The 21,744-nt window shown below is 45.1% G+C and overlaps 1 protein-coding gene across 3 annotated transcripts in view; it reads left to right on the top strand.

The window, feature by feature from the left end:
• The window catches only part of Sptbn1 (spectrin, beta, non-erythrocytic 1), a 143,789-nt gene extending 133,745 nt beyond the window's left edge, over positions 1 to 10,044 (top strand). For 2 of the 3 annotated variants that reach the window (XM_013017938.1, XM_013017939.1), the window contains exons 30-35: positions 117 to 229; positions 877 to 940; positions 5,604 to 5,842; positions 6,846 to 7,019; positions 8,030 to 8,072; positions 8,720 to 10,044. In XM_013017938.1, the coding sequence (XP_012873392.1) occupies positions 117 to 229; positions 877 to 940; positions 5,604 to 5,842; positions 6,846 to 7,019; positions 8,030 to 8,072; positions 8,720 to 8,938 (852 nt within the window). In that variant the 3' untranslated portion in view covers positions 8,939 to 10,044. Of the gene's footprint in view, positions 1 to 116; positions 230 to 876; positions 3,264 to 5,603; positions 5,843 to 6,845; positions 7,020 to 8,029; positions 8,073 to 8,719 lie in introns of those variants that run through there. The other variant, XM_013017940.1, reaches the window with a different exon arrangement.
• The last annotated feature ends 11,700 nt before the right edge of the window (positions 10,045 to 21,744 follow it).

Genomic DNA, 21,744 nt, shown 5'->3' on the forward strand with positions numbered 1-21,744 from the left:
TGGTAGAGCTTCGCGTTGTCCAGTGTGAGCTAGGGTAGAGACTAGATGCAAGGGCCTCCCTTTCCATAAAAGTGGCAAGTCCAAGCCCTGCTGAGCATGACTGTGTTCTCCCTCAGTTGGAGTTACTGGAAGTGCGCAGACAGCAAGAGGAAGAGGAGAGGAAGAGGCGGCCACCTTCTCCAGAGCCAAGCACAAAGGCTTCGGAGGAGGCCGAGTCCCAGCAGCAATGGTGAGTCACGGGCAGCAGGAGAGGCTGGCATCTTCATTACCATAGCAATCGTGAGGTTTTTTTCCTTGCCTTGTGAGGCCTGGCCACATCCCTTCCTGCTCATTATTTCATTATGCCACTGAAAATCCACGTTACCCCCCAAGTCACAGCTGAGCACACGGACTGTCTATCGCGCAGTCACCTAAGCCATGTAGGTGGCAGAGCTGGCATGTAGGCAGTGCCTCTTGGGCTGTGTGGGCACTGTGCTGTACATAGACACACACGCGCCCTCAGAAATTTCCATAGCATTCAGTGGGTGGGCTTCTCCACCCAGATTGCAGGCCGGCGATTTCGCAGTAGTTGCATTAAATTCTGGGTAATTTCACATAAAGGGAGAAAGTATTCTCAGTTTGCAAAAGGCTAGTTATGTTGGTACAGTATGAGCAGCCTGAACCTCTGGTGGGCATGTGGACAGGGCTGTCCCTTAAGCTTACTCCATGTGAGATCTGTCTGAAACGTGGAGGTTACAGGGTTTTTTTAAAAAAAAGTTGCATTGTGTGAAAGAGTGTTGCTTATTTCCTTTTTCTCTTTTTCCTTCCTTGCCATTCTCTCTCCCCTCCTTTCCTCCTCCTGCTTCTTTTCTCTTTCCCCTTCCCCTCACCTAACAGGGATACTTCAAAAGGAGAGCAAGTTTCCCAGAATGGTTTGCCGGCTGAGCAGGGATCGCCACGGGTTAGTTACCGCTCTCAAACCTACCAAAACTACAAAAACTTTAATAGCAGACGGACAGCCAGTGACCAGCCGTGGTCTGGAATGTGAAGTTCACTACCACACTACCATTTGTCAAGAAACCACTTTTTCCAGATCCTGTTGGTTTTGACTTTTTTTTTTTTTTTTGGCTTCCACTTCACCCAAAGTGTTAAAAATTTTACTTAATTCATAGCCTTTTGTGATTTCATATATGTTTGCATTTAATCCATGTTTATTTGAGTCGCCTAACTGATGGATTCTCGATGCCTGAAAGCAGCATACTTACTTTTTGTTTATTTATTGTGAGCTTTTTACTTTATTAAGATTTTACAGCAAAAGCCTTACATGAGTAATTGAAATTAAATGTGATTACAGCATTATGAAGAAGAAAACTAGAATCTTAACAGGTACGGCCCATCCAGTTATACTAACAGGTCACAGTACTGCGCTATATAGGTACTGTGCCATTTACAGATGCTGTTAACCTGCTAGTTGCTAGAGCAACCAGGAAGCTGGTGCATAAGGAAGGAGATGTTGAGTAGCGAGATTACAACTTAAAGTCAGCTGTGTAACATTCCAAGAAGGATGCATTATTTCATTTCATTGAAGATGATAAGGGGATGGGGAGGGGGGGAGAACTAAGATATTCTCAGGAAACTGTTTAACTTTTCAGTACAGGATTGCGATATTTTGAGAGCCTGGGGTCATTTAGTTTTACAAACCAATTTCTCTCTGACCTTTTTTCTGCCAAGTCCCTAGTTGAGAACCATAGGCTTCCTTGCAGCCCACATTGCTGCCAGCCTTGGAAGTAAATTGCCCACTGACTGCTGCCACCCCTGTCTTGGTCACTGGCAGCCCTGACCAGACATGGCAAGTGCCAGCAGCTCACAGAATTCTGGAAGCCTGCCTTACCATACTTCCTGACCTCTGTTCAATGCTTTCGGGGTGTCAAACTGAATTTCCCAAACAAATGGAACAAAAGCCATTCTGGTTCATCCTGATTACTTGAACGACACACTGCAGGACCTGTGCCAGGGAGCACTTGCGAGCCTCCTGGCTTCAGAGGTGACTTAGGTGTCTGGGAATAGAAACTCAGTGGTACAGCTCGAGTGAATCTGGCTGATGCATTCGTTTTCTCAAGACTTTTTGTGGAGCTCTCTAGTGAAGAGTCTTCTAAGATGGCATGTTACCAGGCCACCAGCAAGAATTGAAAATGTTTTAACAGAAATCCTTTTCCTTAGGAATAAAAGCTGATGAAAGAGGTGATTTCCTGATCAAAACAAAACAAAATCCATATTGCATCAAAGCCTTGTGAGACATTCAGTTGCTCATTTGCCATATTTAGATGTGTTAGTGAAGTCAGAAACCTGTTTTGGTATGTGTTCTCCATGAGTTAAGTCTGATTTGTCTTTTCATTTCATGATGCATGTCTTTTTTTTTTCTTTTGTCAGGATAACATCATATAGCATCTTGTTTGTTTTTCCTTATCTCTATGTACATATCTATCTACGTGTGACTGTAGATGGGTATATAGATAGATGCCAAGCCTTCAATGTTCTGGGGTAGTGTGCTCCATTATTGGGTCTCTGCCTTAAAACACATCCAAATTTATCATGGAGGAAAAAACAAAACAAAAACCCCTTGCTTTGATCATTAAGGAGCCCTAAAACATGTGTTTCTGGCCCCAAGTTACATTTGTGTGTCATTGATCTACACGTATATGTTACCATATATGTGTGTATGTGTATGTGTTTAAATTTTGTATCATCCAGACCAATGCTCAAGTTTTAATGCTTTTTGTACTCAGAAGACAAAATAGAACCCCACATACACACATAAGAGTGCTATGATGCTTATGTAGCCTTTGCTCCATGTCTATTTTTAATCTAGATTTTTAAATGGTAGCTTGCCAGAACAAAATTGTAATTAACAATTGGATTGCATTAGAAGAAGAAAAGGCCATTTCATTCTTTGGAGTGATGATGCAGAGACTCAAGTTAATGAACTTGAAAGTGGTGTTGCTTCATGCACTTTGAAAATCAAGCAGGAGTTTCCTGTGCTACTAGTTGTCACATTGCATTTCTGTTCACCTCCCGATTTAAGCATCTCAGATGTGGCCAACCACTAAAGCACTGTGGACTAATGCTGGAGCGGAGCCCTGGGGTGGGTGAGGGGGGAGTGTGTCCACATGTACTGCTGTTTGATCATAGCATCATGATTTGCTTTTGATGTTTGTCTCTAGTGGTGTGTTGTCTGTTGGCATGCTTAAAGCACATGTCCATTAAAATTCATTTTGTTCCTTTTATTTTCCTTGTTTTCTTGGTTAGTGACTCATTTGCATAAACATTAATTAGCTCTTGCATACTGGTTTGGGGTTTTCTCTTTCCCTCTAATTCTAAAGAAAAAATTTTTGCTGCAGAATTTCCCTCCGAAGAGATTTCCCCGGACTCCCCTTATCTTGGAGTCGATCAGTCTGATAAACTAGCTTTTTTCAGATAAATGTCTGTCTCTCCAGGTCATCACTGGCTTTAGTGGCTTTCAAACCAACTCTGCAGCACGAAATTTTTTTTTTAACTTGGTTTCTGAACATCCTAACTAACTCCATGTCTCTCTGGACTCACACTTTCTACACCAAACTCACTTACTCCTCACCACAAGTTTCCTGAGGTCTCATGCTAGAAGAGATTTGTCAACTTTAAAATCCACTCATTTTCTTTTAATTCAGTTTGCTTTTTAGTTGTTATTACTTCCTCTCCTACAATTCTCTCCTAAAAGTGAAAGAGAAGCCAGGCACAGTGGTGTACACCTGCAATCCCAGCTATTTGAAAGGCTAAAGCAGGAACACTGGGAGCTTGAACCCAGCGTAGACTTACCTAGTAAGACAGTTCTCTCTCCCTTTCCCCAAACAGTGTGAAGGGAGTGGGGGTGGGGGTTGTAATAGCATCTGGCTCATAAGCACAACTCTACAGACTGACGTACGTAAAGCCTCTCTCTCCCGCCTCGCCCCCTCTCTTCTTTCTCTTCTCCTCTCTCCCTCTCTCTCTCTCTCCCTTTCTCTCTCTTTCTCTCTCTCTCTCTCTCTCACACACACACACACACACACACCTTTCTGCCCTAATAATACAGTTGTCCACATCACTATGACAGTAAAGAATCGAAACCACCTTAAATTGTACAGCCTCTAGTCACACTCTAAACCTTGATGTCAGGTACAATGGCTTGCATAATCTAGTAACGCTCCACCCCTTCCTCAGTTTTCACCAGCCCCTTTCCCAGAGAATGAATTTTGTTTAAAATGGAGCTTTTGGACTCAGCCAACTAGATAAGACCTAAGCAAGAAATCCAGTCCCTGAGAGTTGACAGATCTGTGTTCCAGTGGTGGTGGCCAGTCTACCGCTTCTCCTGCCAAGGTTGTTGCTGCTAATTCGGTGTCACTCGGATTCTGGGCAGCAGTGGTGGGGGATGTAGCTAATGAGTATGCCATTGACACCTCCGTGTTTGTCTGTGTATGAGGGGTGCAGGTTGTCTGTAATCCACTAAAGCGTCAGCCACACCCAGCTTTAGTAACTCGCTAATCCGCGCCCTGGGTGTATCAGCCGGGGGCTGCTACAGTTCATGGTACACAGTTGATGGTACACAGGCTGAAAACGATAATGAATCAAGAGAGCCTACTCCATGTTCAAAGCCGAAAAGCCGTGAGGGTCACAGTTTAAGTGAGCTTGGGAAGGAACGCTCCCGAAGACGTCTCCAGCCTGCTGGGTCGGAGCCCTGGAAGCCTGGCTGTCTCTGGGCTTTCTCGTCTCAGTGCAGCAAGGCACCGTGATCAACCACCCGTGATGGGGAAGGCCCTGGTTCTGTCTGTGTTTGGGGGTAAATAGCTGTGTGGTGTTGAGTGACTGTGATTGGCTTTTCCAGCTCCTTTAACACAAACTACAACCCACTCACCATCCACCTTTCGGCAGATGTGACTCCATTGGTGTTTGTTGACCTGCCTTTTTTCCTTCCAGCCCTTAAGCTCCGAAGGCTAACGGGGAAGGGAGATGTGAAATGCATGACTGTCATCCTAATTCTGCATGTGTTTATGACAATGTGTTGGGGGTGGGGGTAGGCAGGGAGGCAGAGCATTTTCAGAACCCTGAAGTCTCTCCTTGTCGCAGTGTGTGGGAATGCCGGGTAGTTCTGGTAGAGTTGTGTCTCCATCTGTTTGTGAATGCCCTTTTGCTTCAACCTCAGCCGCCCTCTGGTGGCACCCTTGGGTGTAAGGTGGCTGCTGTATAACGTCCATTCTCTCTCATATTTAATGTGTGACTGTTGCTGTTGTCCTTTTGTTTTAAAGTAACCCTAAGAGGAGATGGTCTAAGCTATGTCCAAGAAAACGGAGGTATCAGGGGAGCAGAGTGCAGTAAAACTCACCCTGGCATTTCGCTTTTCTCATTCTCCCCCGCAAGCGGGCGGCCCTTAATCCATTCCCACCTTCTAATGTCCTTGGTGTCCAGCTGGCTTTGTGGGGTATGCAAGGGTTTTACTGTACTGCCTCCATCTGTGCCAGGCATTTATACACAGCCACATGTGCGAGTCAGTCAGAGCGTATGCAGTTGCCTGATGGCTCGTGAGGTTAGCTAAATGGCCTCTCTGCTGTCCCTAGATGACAGATACGGTGGACACCAGTGAAATGGTCAATGGCGCTGCTGAACAGAGGACGAGCTCCAAAGAGTCCAGTCCTATCCCCTCCCCGACCTCTGACCGCAAGGCCAAGACTGCACTCCCAGCCCAGAGTGCCGCCACCCTGCCCGCCAGGACGCAGGAGACACCCGCGGCCCAGATGGAAGGCTTCCTAAACCGGAAGCACGAGTGGGAGGCCCACAACAAGAAAGCCTCAAGCAGGTAAGGGCAGCGCAGGCGCCGCAGCCAGGGAGACACAGTGTCCTGTGCAAGGACCCAGAACCACTGGTCGTGCCCGGCCTGGTGGAGGAGGCCGGGCTCCTGTGCTTTCACAGACGCAGTAACCACTGGGTTTTGCTTCTACTTGGGACAGACACTGAAAAGCCTGAAATACAGTGTCATTCTCAGTTCATCCTAAGAAAGAATTTACTACATTGAGGAGTCTCCCTTAAGTTTAATCATTCCTCTGTAGGATTCCTTGTGGGATCTACCTGTTACATTTCCTCTGGTCTTATCCACGTCAAATCAAACAGGTTGTAAAGGGTGCTTTCAGTGGTCATCTACTAAACGGCAAAAGATGATGTAAAACTCATCTGACTCCAAAGTCTTTGTGCTTAACAAATAAACTACTGCCTAGGATCACAATTATAGGGTCGTGGAGGTTGCACACTTCATGGGGTCGTGCTGTCTATATCTGTCCTTCACATTGACAGTGACATACATGCAAATTCATGCATTTGTTGTGAAAAATTAACATGACCATTTACTGTACATAGGGAAAAGGCCACCTTAGTTCAACAAAGGTACCCAAAAGTGTTCGTGGCTCTGGATCTGCCACCTTGTGAAGTGGCTGAACCACATACACAATGCTACCAAGAGTGGAGGAGCTTCCCCGTGAGACTAAGCATGTTTCAAATAAGTCCAGCCTGACCCATCGCAGCGAGCCTGAGCACCAGCATTTCCCAGCAGAGCTGAACGTGCCTTTACTTAAGACAGGACCGCATTTCTCCCCCAAATTCAGAGATGGCGCCCTCAAAAGTTGCCACTGCAGCCCCAGGAGTCTGAAGGAATTTCATCCTGTTGTTTAGTGCCCGGTGCAGTATTTTTTAATGAGAGAGTATATTTGATGAGAGGTCATACCGTAGTCACATGATAGTCATTTTCATGTCAAACAGATTCTTAATTCTTTACGTGCCATTGACAGATCTTTCTTTACTATGTGTAGGTCCTGGCACAATGTATATTGTGTCATAAATAACCAAGAAATGGGTTTCTACAAAGACGCCAAGACCGCTGCTTCCGGCATCCCTTACCACAGCGAGGTCCCTGTGAGTTTGAAGGAAGCCGTCTGTGAAGTGGCCCTTGACTACAAGAAGAAGAAACACGTGTTCAAGCTCAGGTGAGGGCTGATGTGTTTTATGGTTACTGAGAATGACTGTGGATTTACCTTTCCCTTGGGTTTTTATTTTTTTATTTATTGTGTGTGCATGAGTTATTTTTTTCCTTCTTTTTTCCAGTACTGGGGTTGAACTTGGGTCACTGAACTTGCTAGGCAAAGCTCTACCACGCCTCCAGCCCTGGGTGTGGTTTTCTTTCACCAACACTGTGATGGGTTGGTTGGGCGCATTTGGCAGTTTGTCAGGCGGGGTGCAGGCAGCAGGATCCCTCAGGGGCTCGTCCTGCCGCTGCACCAGCAGCCCAGGCATCACTGGGTGTCATGAGGAAGTTCCTCCCATGGATGACCTTGTTCTGAGACATACGAAGGGAGATCTAGAAGGGTTTCTGTAGGTAAAACAGACTCAGGAACAGGATTCCCAAAGGGATATTATTTTTGAAGAGCTTTCACTTGAATTCAGTTTTGACCAACAATCAAGGATGCCAGTACTCTTTGTTCTACAACAAAGGTACATACAAAGGTAAATTTTGTTTGGGACTTTTTTTTTTTTAATTGGTGCCAGTCCTGGGACTTGAACTCAGGGCCTAGATGCTATCCCTAAGCTTTTGTATTCAAGGTTAGGACTCTCCCACTTGAGCTACAGATCTACTGATGGCTTTTTGGTGATTATTTGGAGATAAGAGTCTCACAGAGTTTCCTGCCCAAGCTGGCTTTGAATCATTCTCAGATCTCAGCCTCCTGAGTAGCTAAGATTACAGGCATGAGCCAACTGGTGCCTGGCTTATGGTTAAAGTACCAAGCAGCTATGGATTGGCCTAGGGTATTGTATGACTTCTCAATGTCCAGGGGCTGTTGCTGGACTTGTGTGCATCTCCAGGCATGCTTGATGTTATGGGTGAAATTCTTGCTGATGTTTCTCATGTCAATCTGTTGCCTGCTCAGATCCCACATAGAATATGGAAATTAGGGTACTTACATTAGTAACTTACTTTTTTTTTTTCTTGCGATTACAGACTAAATGATGGCAATGAGTACCTCTTCCAAGCCAAAGATGATGTAAGTTACTAGCTTTTGTTTTTCTCAGATATGTAGGCGCAAGTAAGTTTATGTATAATGTTGTTCGTCTAAGTAATGATCAGTGGCCACATGTCACGTGGTCTGCACAGTCTCTAGCACTGGACGCTTCTCTCCATGTCCCTGGAAGGCGGCACTTGTCATCCTGTGTCCCTCTGGGATGGAGAAGAGCTAGTACTTACACTGGAGTTGAGGGAGGAAGCCTTGCCTGCCCTTCCCAGTGCTGGAGAGCACAGAGAGGCGGCCCAGGCCCAGTCAGGAGCCTTCTGCACCACACACCTCCACCGCAGTCCAGCTGCTGCATGGGTATCTTCCACTCGAAGGAAAGACAGGCAACAATGTGCATTTGAAAAGGAAAGGCACTGGCTTGGGTGAGACCTGATTCCCTACAGTCTGTGCCCAGTCTTGTGTGGTTCATATGACAGCACCCTGAATTTCAGCTTAGCTCTTCTGAAAGGCAGAGGCGCCTTTAGGAACCATGAGTGGAAGCGAATCTGCTCAGCCCTACTTAGCCGCTCCATTCTATGGCCTTCGTGCTGGCAGGCCTAGAGGGTCAGGTCAGTGGGGCTGGGGCTCCTCCCACTCCTGCCTCTGGTCCAAGTCTCACCCGTTTCCCCTGCTCTGTCCAGGAGGAAATGAACACGTGGATCCAGGCCATCTCCTCTGCTATCTCCTCTGACAAACATGACCTGTCTGCCAGCACCCAGAGCACACCAGCCTCGAGCCGGGCGCAGACCTTACCCACCAGCGTGGTCACCATCACCAGCGAGTCCAGTCCCGGCAAACGGGAGAAGGACAAAGAGAAAGACAAAGAGAAGCGCTTCAGCCTTTTTGGCAAAAAGAAGTGAACTCTTCTGTGTCATTTCCTGTCCTCCTCTTACCTTTTCAGTGAGATCCAGCATGCAAGCTCAGACCAACACATTACTCTGTGCCTAACGTGCCCTCCATGTGGTCAATTTTTTTTTTAATTTATAGAGCAGTTCTGGGGGGGTTGGGGAATACACCTAAAACACTTTTATCTCCAAGTTACAAAAGTTTGAGGTGCAGAGGGAAGGCCAGGTTTGTTTTTTGGGTTTTTTTTGTAATGAAATTATATAGATTAGATCTCAATATTTAAACTGTTCCTCAATTTTGTGAGGCTGTGTTGGAAATAACCTGCCTCCAGTGCTGTTGGTTTGCAAGGCAGCGGTGCTTAAACAATATTTCCTGTGCTCACCAGAGACAAGACGTACCAATTTCCTGGTTCCATCCTCTTCCACTTCCCGTGGTGACCCTGAGTCTTGACTATTAGAAATGCCCACGATGGGTGTACCTTTTACTTAAGCAGATCATGTATTATGATCTCGCCGCAGCCCTAGGGCAGTTCCATGTTGAAACCTACAGACCAAACCATTTGTATCTGGCTTCACTTACTAACACACAACATGCAGCCTTCCTGCATCAACCGCGACAAGCGTTCAGAATGTCGACACACACGAAGGAATAGAAAACTGATACTGTTTAAAATAATCTGTAATTTCAATCCTTTTTTTTTTGCTGAAATACATTATATTGTATGTTTGAGATAATTCTAGTACAAAGTATAATAAAATTAGATGTATAATAAACCCTTTAAATCATTGGTAAGTGTACAAGTGGAACGGAAGCATTTACTGGACAAAGTAATGTTACTCTAATGGTTACTTGCTCGTGCGTTGCCACACTGTGTTATAATTTGCTTCATTACCTTGCTGTTTGATACATAGTGTGCATTTCTCTGTCACTGTAACTATTGTAATGACAAATTTTCATCCTACTGCACAATCAAAATGGCATTGATAGGAATGAACTCCAGAGGCTGGGCCTGAACAAGGAGTGGTCGCTCAGGCCTGGTGCTCCGTCGTACGACCTGTACCTCTCAACTTTTGCCCTATCTGTTAAATATATGCTATGTCATTAAATGCTTTTAAATCTAGCATGGTGACTAATGGTGGTCTTTCCTGTCCTGGGAAATCACGAAGGAAGATATGGTGAGTGGAAAAGCATCATACCTTCTGAATTCCTGACATATTTTTGCACATGTCTGGTGCACCAGTTTAGAATACCCCAGCAAAGAGAATGATAGATGGTATGAAGTAATAAGACATCAGATTTGATCTTTGATTTATAACAGTTACTAGACACAGGTGGGCCAACTTTTCCTGTAGAAGGTCAGAGAGGGCAAATGTTTCAGATCTTGCCATTCACACTCCACTCTTCTAGAACAAAGGCCATAGGTGGTGGTGTACAAAGCTCGGTGTGTGACTGTGTTCCAGTAAAACTGCTACAGGAAGCATACTGGAATCTTATTATTACATGCCACATAATTTTACTTTGGTTTGTTTTTGAAATGTTTAAGGTTTAAAGTCCATTTTGCAGTTGATACAAAACAGGCAAGAGCCAGCTTTGGCTCTTGGCTATGGTTTGCTGGCGCCAGCATAAAATCATTAGTGATAGACTCATCCCCCTTCATCTGGGTCATACCACTTGTATTCAAGATGCCATTGACACCAGTCACACACACACCCAGTGACACTAGAACTTTCTTGTAGCTCTAGGGAAATGGTCATCACCGTCTTGTCCCTTTGTGACAGCACAGCGATCCAAGGTTTCCCTCTCATCTCACTATGACAGCCCTTACCTTACTCAAGATTGGAGTAGAATTGGAGCAGACCAAAATGTTAAGAGAAAGCATATTGAAAATAGTTGTGATTAATTACAGCCTACTCCAGATACAGCCATGCAGGTAGCCCAAATGCCCTGTCACATCTAATCTCATTAAAATGCTGTGTGCAGTTCTCAGATCTCTGGGTTTTGGACCTTGGGTGTGTTGTCCTTGCTTTCTGGATGGATGCACTGGTGGAATATCCACTGGCACCTGAAAGTAGATGATGGGTGGCAAGAACATGAGCAGTGCCAGAAGACCCCAGACATGACACATTCCCTGCCAAGAGGCATAGCCCAACAGGCTCATGATCTTCAGTCCTATTTGGGTACATCATAGGTTCTTAGCAAGGTCTTCTACTGTCTATAATATTTTGAGGATTGTGTACACACGTGTTAGTGGCTATGATATATTGTTAAATAATTTTCTAGAGCTATAGGATGGATGGTAACATGGGCTTAAGTATAAATCTGAAGAGAAACAATAAAGGTAAAGTGGTCAGGAAATGACGTGGCATCCTTGATTGAGTCAGACCTTTTATCACACTATAACTTCCCAGTTGGGTTACATCTTCACCTGATGGCGCCTGGGTGCTGTGCTCTGGTTGAATTTGGGTATACTTAGAGACTATAGTTTTCTTGAGTGATGTTTCTACAATCTACTGTATCCTGAGTAGATGAAACAACCATACATCAACCTCTACAGTGGGCACAAGTAGTTTACATTATTTATAGTGAAAATGGATTCATCCTCTGAAAATAATGAGCATGTGATTTTTAAAGTCTTTGTTATAAAGTCACGGTTTTAAGAATATTTAGTGAATTTTATTTAAGTGAAGCTACCTTTTCCTCTCACTAAATAGATGAGTTTCGAGCCAATCTTTTGAAGTATTGCTCTATAACCCCAAAAGCCATTAAAAGAAAAAGAAACATCGTGGCCATAATGCTCAGATTTTCCTCGCCATTGGAGGTCCCACTCCTTTACTTTCCATCTCTTAACACTATTCAGTGATGAAGAGACCTCCTTGAAACTTTGAAACTGTCCCGTCTTTAGCTAGTAAAAGTGTTTTGAAGTTGGATGAGAGACCGTTTGACACAAGCTTAGTGCTGGCAGCTGCCTGTCTTGGATCACCAGATGTCCCGGGCTCTTCTAGTACATTCTCTAGGCCTGCAGTAAGTTACTTGTCTGAGAAAGCCTGGTTCCTTCGATGGCAAAGTAATGGTTGCAAGGACACAGGTTGACTGCAGAAAGCTCTTGGCTCCCTGTTGGTCCTGTGTCTAGGGCATATTAATAGACTGCTAAATAAAAAAGCTCATATTCAAGTTTAGTATTGCAGGGTTTTCCCTTAACATCATTATAGTGTATGAGAATCAACTTTTTTCCCCCTTTGTGGCTCACGTCTCTAATTCTAACTACTCAGGAGGCTGAGATCTAAGGATCCCAGTTCAAAGAAAACCCAAGCAGACAAATCTGAGAGCCTCATCTTCAATAAACCAGCAACAAGCTGAACATAGAGGTGTGGCTGAAGTAGTAGAACACCAGCTTTGAAAAACAGCTGAGCAAGATTGTGAGACACAGAGTTTAAGCCCCAGTAGTGGCATCAAAAATAATAATAAGATTTTTAATTTTCTACAATACAGGAGGAAGATTAGGATATTTTGTAATTTCTTGTTTGCTTTATCTCATGCTATACACAGGACATTCAGGACAGCTATACCAATACTCTACTGCCACTGGTATACTTAATGAGAGCAGTGTTTGCTTTGCTTTGCGATGGGGTCTCATTATGTGCCCAGGCTTTCTCAAACTCCTGGATTCTTCTGCTTCAGGCTCCCAAGTGCTGAGACTACAGACACAACGTGTCACCATACCCAGGTATCTTCTTGACTAAACCTTACATTTTGTAATACTTAGAGATGCACGTGCAGTAGTAAGAAATTAATAGAGCCCTCATTTTCCCTAGTGGAAGGTTCTTGCAACATTAGTGCTGTATCACATCCAGAATATTGTTATTGAATGTGAGGTATGTAGCTCATACCTGTAATCCTAGCTATTCAGGAGGTGAAGATTGGGAGGATCCCAGTTCAACATCAGCCAGGGCAAAATGTTTGTGTGATAACCTCCTTCCCCTGTATGAACCAGTAGTTGGGTATGGTGGTACATACTGTCAGCCCAGGTACACAAGAGTAAGCAGAAGGGCTACAGTTCAGTCTAGCCCTGACGTAGACCCAAGACTATTCGAAGAATAAAGCTAAAATGGCTGAGGGTGTGGCCAAATTATAAATGGCCTCATTCAAGATGAAGTTGGTATGATTTAGAATTGTTTTAACAATTCTGTGCAGTCATCCGGGTAATATTCCTTGTGTCAAGACTTCATTTCTGTTGCTGAATAATATGCCCTGGTAAGGTTGTGCACAGTTCAGCCACTCACTGGAGGGTATCTGGTTCCAGTTTGGCCATTAAAAATAGGGCTACTGGACTGGGAATGTGGCTTAGTGGTAGAGTGCTTGCCTACCATGCATGAAGCCCTGGGTTCAATTCCTCAGTAACACAGAAAAGGCTGGGTGGTGCTGTGGCTCAAGTGGTAGAGTGGCTAGCCTTCAGGAAAAGCAGTTCAGGGATAGTGCCTACACCCTGAGTTCAAGCTCAGGACTAGGGGGGGGAGGGAGAGAGATAAAGAGCAGCAGGGCGCTGGTGCCTCACGCTTGTAATCCTAGCTACTCAGGAGGCTGAGATCTGAGGATCGCGGTTCAAAGCCAGCCCGGGCAGGAAAGACTGTGAAACTCTTACCTCCAATAATCCACTCAGAAAACCAGAAGTGGTGCTGTGGTTCAAGTGGTAGAGTGCTCGCCCTTGAGCTGAAGAGCTGAGGGACAGTGCTCAGGCCCAGAGTTCAAGCTCCATGACTGGCCAAAAAAAATGCCTAAGAGCTGGGTACAGCCCCTCCCTTATCTGGCCAGTTCACTTAAAGCAGAATGCGCTTCTGTTACTTTCAGAACTGAATAAAAAGCTCCCAGAAGAGAAATAAATATGCATTTCACTACTTTTCAAGGCTTAGATCCAACTTCAAGGACTCTGGCCACCCTAGAAATTATAAATGAAATGTGCAACTGGCCTGACTAGATGAAGAATATTGCAACTTGCTTGAAACTTTTTTTTGGTAAAAGGTTGGCCTTCTAAGAATGTTAAGAAATGGAATTGGAGATTGAGTGGAAGTATGACTCAAGCCGTGGGGGGGGGCGGGAAATGGAATTGGAGGAACCTGGCTTTTTATGGTTGGTTTATAGTTGGTTGAGACAGTGTTTTACTTAGCCCAGGCTGACCTTGAACTTGGGTGATCCTCCTACCACAGTGCTGGGCCTACAGGTATTCTCTACCATACCTGGCTCCCTTTGGTTGAAATTAGGGATCAAGATGAGTGAGAAAGATGTGTCTCTCCTATGTTATCTAGTACATTTCCATTCATGCTGATAATTCACCATCAATCCCTCCTCCTGGGGAGATTGAAAGAGGGAGAATCATTGTTAGAATTCGTGTTGTTCCTAGGTAACAGCTCATTTTGACTCTTGTCCTGAGGCATGCCCTGGCTTCCTGAGTCACCTGGGGTTCTTTGCCTTTGGAGCACTGCTTGCTGTGTTTGCCTGGAATCTGCTTCAAACTGTCTCTGTTTGTTTTTCTTGTGGCCAGGGTGGTTCACAGCAGGAACGGAATGCTAGAGACTGCTTTTGCTAAAGAGCACAGATTTGTCACTTGGGCCTGCAGAAGCCTGATGGGTAATTAAAAGTAGCATAAAAGTTTAGCCATCTTCTCTAAGCCCTTGGGTTCTAGAACAGTATGTCTGATGGGTAATCATTGTGGGGTAAAAATAGTAATGCAGACACCAATGGCATTTTTTGTTGAGACGGTGGCTGAGGATTGAATTTAGGGTCTCATATGTGTTAGATAGCACTCAACGCTTTGAGCTATACCTCCCTTTTTGCAGATAAGGTTTCACTTTCTGCCTGGACTGGCCTGAGCTTTAATTTTTCTACTTGTGCTTTCTCTTGCTGGCGATGACAGGCACGGCCCCTGTGCCCAGCTATTGGTTGTGATGGAGTCTCACAAACTTATGACTGCTGGCCTCAAACCTCCATCCTTCAATCCCTGCCTCCTAAGTAGCTAGCATTACAGGTTTGAGCCACTGTCCCTGACCACTCGTGACTCAGCATAGCAAGACCCCACCTGACCAGATAAAGAATGATTTAGTGCTTTCTCCTTGCCCCTTCCCTGTAGAATGTGGAAGCTCACATCTGTGCAGTACTCTAAAGAAAGACTTGAAGTGGAGCCGAGTGAAAAAGCTCAGGGACAGTGCCCATGCGCTGAGTGAGCCCCACAACTGACAAAAAAAGACTCGAGCCCACAGAGCCCCATTATCAGACCTTCCCAGTGTGGCCAGTGTTCAATTCCATCTCCTTCCTCCGTCCTTGTCTGCTTGTCTCTTTAATTAACTGGGACGCCTGGAGTTGGGGCTTAGGCTCTGAAACTCCAGTAACAGGAAGAGGAACATGAGCATAAAACCCTTAAATTGAGACTCAGAGAAACTGGAAGGACCCCTCACCCTTGCCCACGCTCTGCTGTGCCCACAAGGCCTGCAGCTGCTCCTTGGGTACAGGCCTTGTTCAGTGCTTTCTAGTCCCAAAACTGAATCCTGGAGGGAGGCCATGTTGGGGCCACCAGAGGCCAGTAGGCTTGTGCAACTTGCCCTGTGGCCTTCGCGTGTCCCTTTCAGCTATTTATCACTCTTGGGAGGCCCATTGTGTTTCGGAGTGGGAATGAAGGAGGCGGAACATGAGAAGTTTCTGAGACGGACTAAAGAGAAAGGGAGTTTTCTCTTTCACAAGCCTACAGGGACTTTCTCCACTGGGTGGAGCATTTTGCATTCCAGAGTCTGGGCTTGGGCGGAACCGGATCTTGCTCAAGTCCTGGCTCCCAGCATTTCCCCCAGGAAATCTGCTCAGCTTCCAGACTCCATTTTAGTCTTTCTGTCAGTGAATTATTTCCAGTGTGGCTGGGCTCCAAGCTTAATTTTGTGAGGGAAATAGTCACTGTCGGTCTCAATCTCCCAGCCAAGGTCTCCATCTAAGGAAGCATTGCCTGCTGATACGCAAGCCAGGCCCTCTCTCGCTTCCCCTCAGCCATCGGTTGCACACGTCTGCCTCTGTTCTCCTCTTGGGATTTGATTGCTTTGGCCTGCTTGTTTAGCTTCTGCTTTTCTAAGGAACGGCCATGGGCTTTTAGGATAAGCGGACTCAAGGGTGGCTCTTCACCGGCCACCTGCACAGTGCACCCTGGTCACTTCTGCAAGCACCCACTCAGAGAAACAATCCCAGTGCCACACTACCAGCTGCGTCCTCTGAGCCTTGCTGTTCTTGGAAAGGGGATGGAAGTCCGTGATGATCACTGCCCTCCAAAAGCCACTTTCACCTCCCCTTGGTATTCTTCCGGATGAGAGACTTTAAAGCATGTTTGCTAATGTGCTCACAGCTGCCCCCTGACTTTGTACATCTTAAAAATGTTCCTTTGTTTTTCCTTCAAAGGTACTTTGGGGACATAGCTGGCTTTGGAGCAGAGGAAGCAGGTAGGAGGGGCCTCTGGGATCCTGCGCCGCTGGAACCCTCGCCAAGCTCCCACCCCAGTGGTCCCTCGGGTAACTTCCCACACACTCTACATTTCTTGACATACTCTACATTTCTAAATTAACCAAAACCCTGCTAGAGGAATTCAGTTATTATCTTTGAAAATAAGGCCCTGCATCCATATGCTTAAAAACTAAAAGTGGATCCCTGTTTGTCACTGTTGTAAGGTGAGAAAATAAGAGAAGCTGCATTTTGAAGTCTTTATTGGGGCGCAAGCGGGCTGCAAGCAGCCAGTTAACAAAGAACTGCACCTGCAAATACACTTAACACAGCAAACAGGCCAGGGAAGAAAGGAAGGACAAAAACATAGCCACAAACCATTTCAGCTCCAGTGGAGAGCCGAAATGGGATGCCATGTTGGCCAGAGAAGAAACAGGAGACAGGACAGGAACACAGAGACTCATGGCATGGTGTAATGGCTCCTGTGCTGGTCCTGGCCTAAATAGAGTCAGGTCAGGGGACAGGGTCACAGGAAGCTCACAGTCCTAAGCACTGGATTGACAGGTTCAGTAACCTATCAGCCGAGTGCCCACCCCATCTCCAGAGATTCAACTGGGGCAGGAGGGGCTTTACCTCCTACCATGAAGACAAGATGCCAGACCCTACCATCTATCATGTCGCTAAGAGGGCACCAGCCAAACCTGTTCTCACAACGTCATCATCATGTACTACTATTCAAAGTGGGTCAAAGACCTCAACCTCAGACACAAAACTTTGAAACTATTGCAAGAGAGAGTAGGAGAAACATTAGAACTTCTAGGTATAGGTAGAAACTTCTTGAAAAGAGTCCCAGGGCACAAGCGATAGGAGAGACACTTGACAAGTAGGACTACATCAAAATAAAAAATTTCTGAACAGCTAAAGATATTGTTGCTAAACTAGAAAGACAGCCAACAGACTGGGAGAAGTTCTTTGATCAATGTATCAGACAAAGACCTAATATTCAATATATGAGCAAGGAGCTCAAGGAACTAACCCCTCCCAATAATAATAAAGCAATCACTAAATGAGCAAGAGAAGAGATAGGAATGGCAAAGAAATACATGAGGAAATGCTCATCATCCCTGGCTGTAAAAGAAATGCAAATCAAAATGCTGAGATTCCATCTCACCCCAGTTAGATTGGCCAATATTGTGAATTCAAACAACAAATGTTGGCAGGATTATAGGGGAAAAGGAACCCTTCTGCGCTGTTGGGTGGGCATGTAAACTAGTGCAACCACTCTGGACAGCATTCTGGAGGTTCCTCAAACAACTAAACATAGACCAGCCATACCACTCCTAGAAACCTGCACAATGTTCATTACCACATTATTCATAATAGCCAACATATGGAAACAGCGCGGATGCTCCACAATAGATGAGTAGGTCCAAAAATGTATCTATACATAATGGAGTTTTACACAGGCATTAGAATAAAATAATGTAATTGGCAGAGAAATGAATGGAACTGAAAAAACAAATTCATGTTACATGAGCTGAGCCAAGTTCAGAGAGACAAATGGCATGTGCCTCTGACATGTAGAAATAGATCTTAAAATACACTAGGATATGATAAATTGTACAGGGTTCTATATACTCACACTCAGTGAGACCAAAAGAGGATACTCTTAAGATTGAGAAACACAAAGGCACAATGCCTACATACCTCTTCATATATATACATATATATATGAAGATACGGAAATGCTTCTCCCTTTTTTAATTTTTTTGTATTTTTATTTTTTGATGATTCTGTCTTTATGTATGGTGTATTCAAGTGTATATCTTCAGGAGGGCTGAGGGGAGAGTATAGAACTCAAGGAAAAAAGGCTGAAACAGTATAACAATGGAACTCACTGGACACTGGTAAGAGTGAACTATACAACTCGTGGATAGAGAGGGGAGGGAGGGACTGGGAGAGAGTAAGGGAACAGAAGACACTGTATAAAAGGAAATGTACTATGACCTGAATCATGTAATTGTAATCCCGCCATACCTCACCTCTATAATAACAATAAAGTAAATTTAATTTTTTTTACAAAAAGAAGGCCCTCCCAAAATGCGAATTATCTGCTCTTGAGGAGGTTATTTGTTTGTTTGTTTGGTTGGTTGGTTGGTTTTTCGGTTGGTCATGGGACTTGACCTTGGGGCCTGGACACTGTCCCTGAGCTCTTTTTGCTCAAGACTAGCACTCTCCCAATTACTTTTGGTTTTCTGGTGGTTAATTGGAAATAAGAGTCTCACTGCCTTTCCTGCATGGTCTGCCTTTGAACTGTGAGCCTCAGACTTCAGACTCCTGAGTAGCTAGAATTACAGGCATGAACCACCAGTGCCAAGCTGTTTTGTTTTGTTTTTAATGTGGTAATAGTACTTGAATTCAGGGCCTGAACATGATTCCTTAGCTTTTTCACTCTAGGTTGGCACAACTTTACTTTCAGATTTTTTTTCCTGGCTAATTACAGATAAGAGTCTCATAGACTTTCTGCCCAGGCTGTCTTCAAACTGCAATCCTCAGAACTCACTAGGGTTAGAGGTATGAGCCGCCAGCTCTCAAATCTCGTCTAGAAGATTTTAGTGCCTCAGTTAATAAACTGAGGCATCACTTGGCCAAGAGACAATCCGCGTGCTTTCCTTGTTCCTGGGTGCCGCACCTCCTAACTGAAGTGCAGCTTTCTCCTCAGTCACCACCCTGTTTCTTAACAACATTGGCATTCCTGAATAGATAAAGTTGTGCTCAGAGCTTCAGATCAAAGGCCTGACACTGGGGTTCCAATATGCAGTAGTGAAGGACAGAGGTAGATGAATTATACCACGGCAGGAAGAAGCAAAGCAAGCAAGCATTTCAGCCTGTCTTTGAAGACATTAGATATGAACTTTAGGTTTAAATGAAAGAATTAGGCAAGGGGGATTTTTTTTTGTTTGTATAATTAAACAGTCCCTGTGGAGGTGGTAAAAGGTGGGGTCCAGTCGCTTATTATCTCTGATTGGTCAGGCAGCCTTGTCTTTGATGCTTGGGGAAGCAGCTTTGACTCCTACCACAGGATATGAATCCAAGATAGTTAACTGCAAGCCCCCTGTAGGAGAGAACAGCTCAGAGCAAGAGCATGTGCAAAATAAAGACAGAGCATCTTCAGGCCCACATGAAAAGTCAGTACTTTGAGCAAAGGCAATTATAAAATCACCTAAGTACCTGTTATAAAATTACCAAGGAAACTGATGACTCAAGGCCAAGCATGTCTCATGTGCCTGAGTGTGAAACTGGATTTTTAGAACCCAGGCCTAAAGCCCAGGAGTCTCAAATTAGGTCTTCCATTCACCCCCATGCCAAATAAAGAAGCATGGTGAAAGGCAGAGAAAGAAAGGAGAGTTATTACCAGAGCCATGGGAAGACAACACTTCAGCATATCTTCAGCTATCTTTCCAAATACAGACATTGGCTGCAGGTTCAATTTTCCCTAATGAAAGGTATGCCTTAGTTAAAACAGTCCCAAAGCCAGTGCCAGTGGCTCACACCTGTAATCTAGCTACTCAGGAGGCTGAGATCTAAAGATTGAGGTTCAAAGCCAGTCTGGGCAGGAAAGTTCATTAAGACTCTTATCTCCAATTAACCAACAGAAAACTGGAAGTGGCGCTGTAGCTCAAGTGGTAGAGCACTAGCCTTGAGCTGAAGTGCTGAGGGACAGTGCCCAGGCCCAGAGTTCAAACCCACTACTGACAAAAAAAAAAAAAAAGCAGTCCCAAGTAGCAGGTATGGTCTAGTTGACCATTAGCTTAGTCTTTGACTTTGGAGTTCTGGAGGAATTTTTACTTTAGTACTGGAACAGACCAAGAATAAGCCTGTCTCCTGAAGTTTGTGTTTTTGCTTTCAGATGATAAGAAGGAAATGTCACCTGTTGGATAGGCAGTTTGCCTTCTACACAAAGTTGACATCTGTGAATCAGGTCTTTCTTAGAGTCCGGTGATTGTGAAGAAAATAGCTCAAATGAAAGGGCACAGATAGCTGGGTAGCAGTGGCTCACGCCTGTAATCCTAGCTACTCAGGAGGCTGAGATCTGAGGATCACGGTTCAAGGCCAGCCCAGGCAGAAAAGTCCATGAGACTCTTATCTCCAATAAACCATAGAAAACTGGAATTGGTGCTGTGGCTCAAGTGCTCTAGCGCTGCTTGCCTTGAGCTGAAGAGCTGAGGGATAGCACCCATGCCCAGAGTTCAAGACCCACGACCAAAAGAAAAAGAAAAAGAAAGGGCACAGATACAATGTTAGGGGACTTTTTCACTTCCAAGTGCATCATGGGAGATGGGAGCAGGACAGGGCTGTGGGTGTTGGGCATGGAGGTGGTGGGGGAAGCCATTATTCAGAGTGAGACCTGTCAGGGTTTAGGAAAGGATAGAGGGAGGGATGGCTGACACTCGTCTAGAATTGAACTTCCCTAGAATAGCTTGTAAGGCTGAACCTGTCCTTCCTTGTGCTATCCCGCTTAATTGTGATACTTGATATTTGTGGGCTCTGGGAAGGGGACTAAGGAGAGCATCTCTGCTGTGGGAGCATAATATGAGCCCCATATGGACAGGACGCCTGGGTGCCAGGACTTGGGGGACCAATGTGTCCCCCTTCCCCCATGAGTGTCCTTGCACTTGCAACCCAATCAAGAGTTAAATACACTGGCTGTGCACTTACAAACACTTGCTGCATGCTGCAAGTGCCCCTGTCCCTTCTTCCCAGTGCCTGGAAGGTAGACACTAGCTACAGAGGTGCTGTTAGAACTGTGACCAGAGCTATCACCAGCGAATGGAAGACAGTGAGCCAACTCAGAGCTGATAAATGAGCCCGGGGTATCTGAAGCTTTGACAAGGGCTTCATGAACCCATAACCAACCTGTCTCTCTACCCCATTCCCACTCAGCTCTTCTGATATCTCGAGGTTAAGAGAGTGTGTGTCCAGGATCTCATTGGAATTGCCAGGCCAGGCCCCTTGTCTATGTAAGTGGAGGTGTGAGTGTGAACACCCCACAGAAAAAGAGAGGGAGCTTTGCTGATCTAGACAAGCAGAATGCCTGGCTAGACATAGCGACTTAGATAGGTGACTTGGAAGAACTGGTTTTACCTGTTTCCACCTTTTGTTTTTCTCCAGACAGAATGACTTTATCTCACTAATAATAACAGAGAACAGACAGCAGAATTCTGTGTCCGGCTCTATGCCAAGCTTATGTTGCCTAATCTCATCATACCCTCACAGCCACTCTGATATTAAAAGTCTTGATTATACTGAGATGGAAACTAAGGCTCAGAGATTTGAATAATTATGCAACTAGCAT

This window comes from Dipodomys ordii, unplaced genomic scaffold (genome assembly GCF_000151885.1).
Source record: "Dipodomys ordii isolate 6190 unplaced genomic scaffold, Dord_2.0 Scaffold37, whole genome shotgun sequence".
Classification (NCBI taxonomy): Eukaryota; Metazoa; Chordata; class Mammalia; order Rodentia; family Heteromyidae; genus Dipodomys; species Dipodomys ordii.